Source organism: Poromitra crassiceps (assembly GCF_964638095.1).
Source record: "Poromitra crassiceps genome assembly, chromosome: 22".
Lineage (NCBI taxonomy): Eukaryota > Metazoa > Chordata > Actinopteri > Beryciformes > Melamphaidae > Poromitra > Poromitra crassiceps.
This window is the reverse complement of record NC_139647.1, coordinates 618233-628232: the sequence shown is the minus strand read 5'-3', so window position 1 is coordinate 628232 and position 10000 is coordinate 618233. Positions and strand designations below refer to the sequence as shown.

The window sequence follows — 10000 nt, the reverse complement described above, 5'->3', positions numbered from 1 at the left end:
AACAGACAAAACAAACAGGCCCAGGCACAGGAAAAGAACAGAAAGAAAAAACATACAAACATAATCAACATTCAATATCACAACGTGGTGCTACCAGCCACATATGTGCTTCAAAGAAAAAAGAAAAACATGGGATCCTGCGCGAGGGGTCCATGAGAAACCAGCCAGGCGAGTCACCCATCGCCCCTAACCTCATCGAGGTAGGCTAGAAACATTACCTCTAACCTCATCGAGGTAGGCTAGAAACATTACCTCTAACCTCATCGAGGTAGGCTAGAAACATTACCTCTAACCTCATCGAGGTAGGCTAGAAACATTACCTCTAACCTCATCGAGGTAGGCTAGAAACGGCTTCCAGATCGTTAGACATTTTCCAAGTGAGTTGGTTCTCAGGAAACAAAATGTAAACTTAAGCTAATAACCTGTTGCTAGTCTCCTAGAGGGCGCGTGGCAAACAGTGGTGAAACCCACGTGACACAGACACTGGAATTGGACTGAAGTTGAGTCGTCTGTAACATACGGTCTCTCTGCTGTCGGTCAAGCATGGTAACACTGTGGCTTCTGCATAGATTAGCCAAGTGGCATTTCTTAGTGTCATTTCTGTCTTGCAAAGATATAGGCCACTGGACTCTTTTTACAACTTTGAAAACATTCAGTCATGGATTTCAGTTTTCTTGTGTTGTTTTAGCAGTGGCGTAACGTCATTACCATGGGCCCCGGTGCAAATATTTGCTCTGGGCCCTACCTAACAATTATATTGTTATAGAAAATATGGACTCACTCATTATTTTTTTCCATGTGCGTTAGCAGGACCCATGAAGGGTAAACAAGAGGGCCGGCTACGCTACGTGAAGGGATATTCCTCCTCTCTTGCTCCAACTCCATATATGGTCAATGATGTCACCAGAACCTCACAGGAGACTCCGCTGAAGACACATTGGAAAGAGAACGCGTTCGGATTTTCCCATACGATGGCGCCATTCCACTGAATCCAGTAAACTAAACTTAAAGCTAATAGCATTTGTTAGCCTAGTGAGGTACATGAGGGCAAGTGCTGACTGCATAATACAGCATGGAAGTGTATTTGGAGTGTGACTGCAGCAGAAACCGTAAGTACGTTACGTCTCCCCAAAGCCAGACTCGCTCTTCATGGGCCCTTGACAGCTCTGGGCCCCGGTGCACCGTCGATCCTTACGCCAGTGTGTTTTAGCACATGTAGTAGTGGGCTAGTTATGGTTAGCTTTAGAGCTGTGAATAGAAGCATAACAGCTCTGCGCTCATATATATACTGCATTAGTTTAACTCCTTGAGTTGAATTCATCAGTGCTGAAAGGTTTGCCAACAACCCTGTTCTGCGTGCTGACCTGTGACTCTTCTATTGACATCATTGATCGACGCACCACACACTATAGGAGTAACGCTCATGCTTTTGCATTAATTTACTTTTAGTGCTGCTGTGTCATTATCACTCCAAAACGCCCCTATAGACTGAATGATGTGTTTGGAGACAGAGAGGGTATCTATGGAGAGAGATATGCGGTTAGGTTGCAGTGCAGAAGGTTTACGTTCAGAGGGTACTCACTGAGAATAAAACTCTTGTCTAATTTTAGCTTCCCAGGGGAGGTTTTATTTGTCCGTTGCCCTTGTAGGTGCTAACTCATTCTTATTTTTAGTAATGGTGCCTTGACCTAAATCAGTCGTTTACGTATTAACCTGGCCTTCTTCCATCTTGACAGGCTGCTCCACACCGCCTCCTCCTCACACACGTTCACATACTCTGGGAGACAGGAGCCAGACACTGACTGCGTTTACATGGACTTGAGTATCCCGGTTACTGTCGGGGTTTTGGAGTATCCCGTTTTTGTGTTTGCGCATGTAAACATCATATCCCGGTTTCAGAAAGCTGGATAAGCCCTTATCCCGGTTTTGAGAAAGCCGGTTATGCGAGGTGGAGTACTCCGAAATAACCCGGGATACTGCTGCATGTATACACCTTATCCTGCTTTCTGACCGCAGCAGACTTCCTGCGCAGGCGCGGCTTCAGTTCAGTTCATCTCCAAAAGGCAGCAGACTTGCAGGCATCCCCCCCCCCCTCCATTTCATGACCAAACAACGCGAAACACACCGTGAACACCCTCCAACGCGAGGGGCTACCGTACACAACACAGTTTGCGCAAAATGACCCGTTTCAGAATTTCGTCAAGTAACATTAGAAAGTATAGAAGTGCCGCACGATTAGGCTACTTCCTCATCAGACCGCCGTCAGACTCCAGGCATTTTCCTCTCTAACCTCGCTGCTGTAGGTCCCGCACATACCTAATCGTTTTACCTGGAAATACTCACGCGCAAATGTCAGTGCAATTCGACTTAAAAGTCTCACTTCTGAAGCGATGAGGAAAGAGTTTTGCCGAGTTTTGTATTTCGGTGATGAAATAATTAAATGCTTGGCAGCTTAGATAGGAGAAAGCATCAAAATGCTGCCCTATTCAAGTCTGTAGTATACAGACTACAGGACGAAGGTGTTGCGACTCAAATTAAAGCCAAAGCCGCGCGCTGCGTGCAAACAGGGACACTCCACCATGAAGACGGAATCCAAGGGAATCCCACGTCTTTGCCCAAAAAAGGTGAATGACGTCATGTCACACGCACCCAATATAAGCAAAAAATAATAATAATAATGACCCCGGTTTGTATTGTAACGATCACAGGCGCCTGCGCAAATAGCATGCAGTGATCAGTAACCAGGATACTACTACTTATCATGTATACAGGAGTATGAGTAACCTGCTTTCTCTCTCTTCCATGTAAACGCCTTATCCCGAATATGATCAAAACCAGGATAAGCCTCATAACCGGGATACTCAAGTCCATGTAAACGCAGTCATTCAGTAGGTGTGCTGCTGAGATCACATTCTCCTTCATGTGCCTCTGATAGCGTGTAAATATCCAAGTCACTTTAGAGTTGACCTGATGTAAATATCCAAGTCACTTTAGAGTTGACCTGAGCAGTGTAAATATCCAAGTCACTTTAGAGTTGACCTGATGTAAATATCCAAGTCACTTTAGAGTTGACCTGAGCAGTGTAAATATCCAAGTCACTTTAGAGTTGACCTGATGTAAATATCCAAGTCACTTTAGAGTTGACCTGATGTAAATATCCAAGTCACTTTAGAGTTGACCTGATGTAAATATCCAAGTCACTTTAGAGTTGACCTGATGTAAATATCCAAGTCACTTTAGAGTTGACCTGATGTAAATATCCAAGTCACTTTAGAGTTGACCTGATGTAAATATCCAAGTCACTTTAGAGTTGACCTGATGTAAATATCCAAGTCACTTTAGAGTTGACCTGATGTAAATATCCAAGTCACTTTAGAGTTGACCTGAGCAGTGAGACATGTCATCGACATCACGGCGTATGACTCATATGTGGCGCACTGCGCGGTGGTAGCCGAGCAGGTAGGAGTGTTGTTATTGTTTTCACAGAAGGCGACCTTGCTCTTCCTCCTGGAGCTAGCCAAGGTCACGCGCGGGCTAACGGAGCGCTGGCTGCTGCTGACTGAAGGTGTCGGCGGCTATTTTTAGGACGTCACCACCAAACCCTTTTACCCTTGTGAGGGGGTGAGCTTTACCTCCCCGGCTGCATTTTCCACAGGCAGCGTGTCTGGTCAACGGAGGTTAACGCGAGGAAACATTTTCGTGTCCTGAAATAGACCTCGGTGCTCCGCAGCCTCCCCTCAGGTGCTCACTATGTGTGTGTGTGTGTGTGTGTGTGTGTGTGTGTGTGTGTGTGTGTGTGTGTGTGTGTGTGTGTGTGTGTGTGTGTGTGTGTTGGTACCAGTTTTGCTAACAAGCAGTAGGGGGGTGGGGTGGGGTGTTTGTGCACCGCAGTCTCAAAACAACTCAAAACACAAGATGACCAGAGTTCATGGCAGAGTCTCCTGAATCTCCAGGCCCTTTCCATCTGGCCTAGAAGCAGCTCTGTGAGCTATATATATATATATATATGAGCCTGGAAGAGGAGAAATGGTCCTCAATACCTCTGGGATCCTTGTCCTTCTCTCTTTCCCTCTCTGTCACTTTTGCATCCTCCTCTCTCTCTCTCTCCCTCTCTCTCTCTCTCTCTCTCTCTCTCTCTCTCTCTCTCTCTCTCTCTCTGTCTCTCTCTCTCTGTCTGTCAGGCAGGAGGACAGGCACTGTAACCCCAGGCCATGCCCAGGCTTAAGGAGTAATCAGAAGCGAGTTGGGCAGATCTATTTTCTGCTGGTCACTGGCAGCGTGTGGCCAGGGGATCCCATGTGATTGCCAAGTGTGAAGTGACATTGAAACCAGGGATCACGCTTTTCTCTTCATATGCTCGTTCTGTGGGCAACACACACACACACACACACACACACACACACACACACACACACACACACACACATGCACACACATGCACACACACACTCCCTCACTCACACTCTACACTGGCATTCGCAAATCTGCATAGAACACATATTGACATAATGTGCATACACTGTGTTCAATGCTATATCTCTCTATTTTAGATGTTTTTTTTTTTTTTTGCTTTGGTGGAACTATGCTAATGCTAACAGAGACAGGATAGCTCACCATTTTGCTCTCTGTGTATAGCTGTTGAGTCAGGACTCTACTGTATACATTACATCTATTTCCATCAGTTTTGTTTGCGATGCTTTTCTCTCTATGGAGTTGTGTGCACAGCCTAGAGATGAAATATTATATCGCATTTATCCTGGCAGATCGTGATGGTACAAATTATGAATTGTGGTATGTGTTTGTGTCAGTCCTATTTTTAACTTTTCACTCCACGTTACCTTTTGATGAACTCAAATTATATTGTGCTTCTTGGCTTGAGGGTATACTGTATGGGCCTGCCTGATGCTTCTCATTAGTCACATGTCTTATAAAACAACAACAACAGATACTTCATCAAAACGGCTACATTGAAGCCTTTGCAACGTAGATATGATGAATTCTCTCAATGGGAAATCAAGAAGAATTCTATATATTGCTGCTCACTCTGCTCCGCCCCTGTTGTGTGTAGCCAATGGGCTTCCAGTGTTATTGAGAATCCTGCGGGTCACATGACCATTAGTCAGCACTTATTCAGAATGAGGGCAGAGCTGGGCCCAGGGGGAAGCATCACAGTGACACCTAACCAAATAATGATGTCTCCAGTGTGTTTGCACATTTCAGGGCCTGCTAAGACTGTGGATCTACATCTGGTTTGGGGGTGGAGATGGGCAGAGGGCTTTGGCCTCTCTCCACCCTCCAGCTGAACCTCCCACTGAAAGCAAGAGGCATTTAATTAGCCAATGGCTAATTGGCTACGTGTATTAGTAGGGATGACTCCATACCACTTTTTCATGTCCGATACCGATACTGATACCGCAACCTTGAGGACAGTATCTGCCGATACCGATACGAATCCGAGACCGTCTTTTTCCCTCTCTTAAATAACTAAGCTGTAAATAATTGTTTCCTGGATGCACTCCTGCCACCCCTCAAAAACACCCGCATTGCATAAATTGCACTCGTCTGTTTTGCTTTTTTCTTCCTTGATCTTTAAATATCTCTCCACACAGCTGACACGATGACAGCACAGCTAACAGGTCTCACTCGCGCTCTGGCTACGTTCACGTGACTCGTGCTGCTCATCTGTGCTACACACATCTCTTCTTCACCGCATGGCGCTCAAAGTTTACTTCAACATTTACGTGATAGTTTAGGCTAATTTGATCGTATCGGATTATACTCCCCCCCGATATCCGATCCAGTGATTTTGGCCAGTATCGGACCGATCCCGATACTGAGTATCGGATGGGCACATCCCCCAATTTATACGCTGTGTGGATTCATGGCAGGTTAGTTTTAACACACTTATTTGCTTTGCTGCAAACAGAATGCTACGGGGATAGTTAGTAGTGAGTAAATAACAGAGATGGCTGATGGCGCTTTACAAGAAAATCCCTCTTAACCAAATGAAATCATTCAGCGGCCTTTCTCAAACCCTCGCCACATAAACTCGACTCATTCTGATGCTGGACCCGAGCCAGGGTTTTACATCGTCTTAAAGATCACATCTCTCCTCGGGACATGCACACACTCATAAATTCCAACACAGAAGCGTCCTCCTGGAGCAATGCATCCTCCCATTGAATTTTCTCTGGCATGTCTGTGCGATTGCCCATAAAGTCATCTGCTATAATGGATCTCCACGTGTTAAGATGTTTGATGTTAACTGGGAGATGATTTAGCATCACTTCTCTATAGTACGGAGGCCCATCGCATGCATCATTCAGATGCAAATGCAATGTGTAAAAGGTCCATGCAATCCTACGTTGGAATTTAAATTCTTCCCACTTGTTTATGCCGTTCTCGTCTCAAAATTCAAATTCAATAAGGGCATTTGCATTTGACATTTCCTCCTATACTAGTATTAATTTACTTTAAACAGAGATGTGCACACGTTATTTGTAGCCTTGTTCAAATAATGGTGTAAATTGGAAAAGCTAAATGGATTTCCCCAAATGCATTTCATGTGATTATGCAATAATGGTGTCAAAATTATAACTGATGTGTCATTTACCTTCTATGGATTTGTGTGTGTGTGTGTGTGTGTGTGTGTGTGTGTGTGTGTGTGTGTGTGTGTGTGTGTGTGTGTGTGTGTGTCTCTCTGTCTGTCTGTCTGTCTGTCTGTCTGTCTGTCTGTCTGCATTAACATTGTCACAGGCCACCCGTCAGTCATCCCATTGAGGTGGGTCTTGCGTTGTGCAATCAGAAGTAGTTCCATGACGCTGGCCACAATATCATTTACCGGTTGTGTCGTGTCGCCGAAGAGCATTATAATTTTGACACCATTACTGTATTGCATAATCACATGAAACTATGCAGTTTGGGAAAATACATTTTAATTTTCCAGGAGAAACTTCAGATATGTTGTCCAAAGTATGGGAGCACACGGATCAAGTGTATAATATACTTTTATTGACAGACTAATGTTTCGACACCAAGTGCGTCTTCATCAGAGTTGTCAGATCGAGAGTCAGTTGACTTGGTGTCGAAACGTTAGTCCTTCAAGAAAAGTCTATTCCACTTGATCCGTGTGCTCCAGGGCCATATTTTGGACAACATATCTCAAGTCTCTCCTCGAAAATTAAAATCATCAAACAATCAAACCACTGGCTTGCTCTTAAGGTCCCCTGTATTCACACAGAATTTGGTAAGACTGCTTTCTCATGGGGCTGTAATGGGACCAGCCTTGTGAGTGTGTGTCACTCTAGCAGGCTGTAGTAGGCTTCTTACTAAATCCACACAAAACTGCGACAGTTCACACAACTTTAACACTACATACATATATTAATATACATCAGACACTTGAGCTACTCCTGCTGTCACTCACAAAGTCAAAATATAAGTGATGTATAGTTTATGAGATATTAAAGTTTGTTGGGTATAACTCATACTAGTTAACTGCTGCAGTGCAGTGCAGTGCCACCCGTCCTCAAAGTGCTTTTTTGTTGTTGTCGTGAAGATTTGTGATCTCATGCTGATTGGTCCTATTGCTTGTTAACTTCCTGTTTTGTGTTGTCTGTTTGTGACTCTGCTCCACCCAAAACGAGGGTCTCCCTCAGTGGGCTCCGAGTTGAAATGAAGTCTTGAAATGAAATGAAATGAAAATACGCTTCCATAATAGACCAAATCACCGGGATGTTTACATTTACTTCCGGGTACCCCTGAGGTCCACACATTATAATGGCGGTGGACGGCACAAACTGACATGTTGAAGACAAAAACAGACAAAGAAGACAAAAATGGTTCGTCCGTGTTGTGTTGTTGTTTAATATCATTCATAACAACACTTTCACTAACGTTAGTGGAGACCAGACTAGCTAATTTACCTGTTGGACCAGACTTGAAGCTAAATTAAATTGACCTGGCGTCAGTAGCTCTGTCTGTACCAGGCTCTTTCTCGCCGAGAAGAGCCTGGTGACGCGAGGTTACTCTGTCTGTAACGTAAAAAAACAGCGAGTTTGACAGACAAACAAACTTTATTAGCTAGCTAACACTACATAAAACAAACACAGAAGAAAGGCTAGATACGTCGGACAAGCATGTTTACCAACCGTTTAACCATTTAAATTGAAAGTAGTCGGCCGAAAACAACGAGAGGGTTTGACAGCATTTATATGACAACACGCACATTTAAACCTGCCGCCTTTCCCAAGTGGTACCCGGAAGTAAATTTGTTTACATGGTGACGTCACGGTGATTTGGTCTATAGGCTCCATGCGTATACACACTTTAATGTTAATGTTGAACATATGGGGCATATGACTGTTGACTCTTTTAATAGTCTAGTGCACATTCCCCAGCCAGTCTATACATTTCCATAGGTAGCTTCTCTCCAGCCCCACCATGATGATGCATATTCATTTGATGTTCATCCTGCAGCAAGGTTGGCCTCATTACTCATGAGCAGATTTGCAATAGGCGCATGAGCACGAGAAGAATGAGGGTGGCCCCCTGCCTGTTTACTGCTTTGTTCAGAGCATCCGCTCGGTAATGCTTCATCATCACACGGTAAACATCCAGATGGATTATATGACAAACCACATGGATCACAGCTCATTTATCATCATCTGAATTTGTTTAAGGAGCGCCGCCATGCTACAGTAGCGATTGCCGCTTGTTAATTGGACAGAGCTGTACAGTGTTCCCTGTGTGGAGTGGAGCCTCGCCTCGCTCATGTGTTGTGTGTGAGAATATCTGTGAGGAAGATTTGTGCTTGACAGGTGCTGAATGATGTATACACATCAGTCACACTGGGTGCACTGTCACATCAAAACAACTGTGCTTATCGACCGCATTCACTTCACTAGCAGAATGCCCGTGCAGTGTATCGAGTGTCCTCTGCACGCCCAACCCGTATGTATGGACTGTGCGCTGCGGGGACAAACATGTCTGTGTCTGGTGTGTTGCGTAAAAATCATCAAAAATAGCTCACCAACAGATCAAAAAAACATGAGCATATATGTGTTTAATGTGCATACAAAGAAGTGCCACGATCTGATTTGTGAAACACGCATTTAAAAAAATTACGATTTGCCTCTTCCTAGGCTGCAGGTCGACAGCTCCTCAACTCGCCTCGACTGCCCGACTGCGGATGCTCCGCCCTGGCTGATTGGCACCATGGAGGCTACGCAGCCGATTGTGCAACAGTGCAGCATGTCCAAGTTCGGCCATTAATCTGAACATTCAGCAATTAATCTGTCCTAATTACATAATTAAATAATCCGGCTCCCTTAGGTCACCCGTAGGGCTGCTCTTTACACTTCCTGAAGGATTCAGCGCGATCGCATGTGAAATGGCCTAGCTGTGGCCGAACACAATTCTGCTCCAAATTAAAAAATGTGTCAAGGGGGCAAGAAGTAGAGCCCCCCCCCACTTTGTAGAGCACCCCCCCCCCTCACTTTGAGTTGTAGACTAGCACATGCTTCCTCCAAAACATGTGCAGTCGCCAGCCGCTTCTTTTCCCCTGACATCGCAGAGTTTCACCAGCAGGACGTACTGTAGCACGTGGCAGGATCACGCTATTCCCCCAGTTCCCCTCCCCCACAAAAACCTTCCCCCGACCGACCAGAGGAGGCATTAGTGCAGCAACCCTGATACATACCCTTAATCCCGGCTTCCCACCCGCAGACACGGCCAATTGTGCCTGTGTGGACGCCCGACCAAGCCGGAGGCTCGAACCTGCAACCCCTCCTGTTGGTAGGCAGGGAATCGGCCGACCATGAAATGTCTCTCCTGTATGAGTTCACATAATGTATAATCTTGGCATAACAATGTTCTTCTCTCCCTCCTCCCCTGCCCCGCCCCCCTCCACAGTCCTATAGAATCCTGCCAGAACTTCTACAAAGATTTCACGTTACAGATCGATATGGCCTTCAACGTCTTCTTCCTTCTATACTTCGGT

General features: G+C 45.2%; 1 protein-coding gene across 2 annotated transcripts in view; it reads left to right on the top strand.

Annotated features, from left to right (window-relative positions):
* The window catches only part of kcnma1a (potassium large conductance calcium-activated channel, subfamily M, alpha member 1a), a gene marked incomplete at both ends in the record, with an annotated part of 225666 nt that overhangs the window by 126940 nt on the left and 88726 nt on the right, over nt 1-10000 (top strand). For both annotated transcript variants that reach the window (XM_083658631.1, XM_083658630.1), the window contains one exon: nt 9913-10000. This exon is cut by the window's right edge and continues 6 nt beyond it. In XM_083658631.1, coding sequence (XP_083514757.1) covers nt 9913-10000 — 88 coding nt within the window. The remainder of the gene's footprint in view (nt 1-9912) is intronic.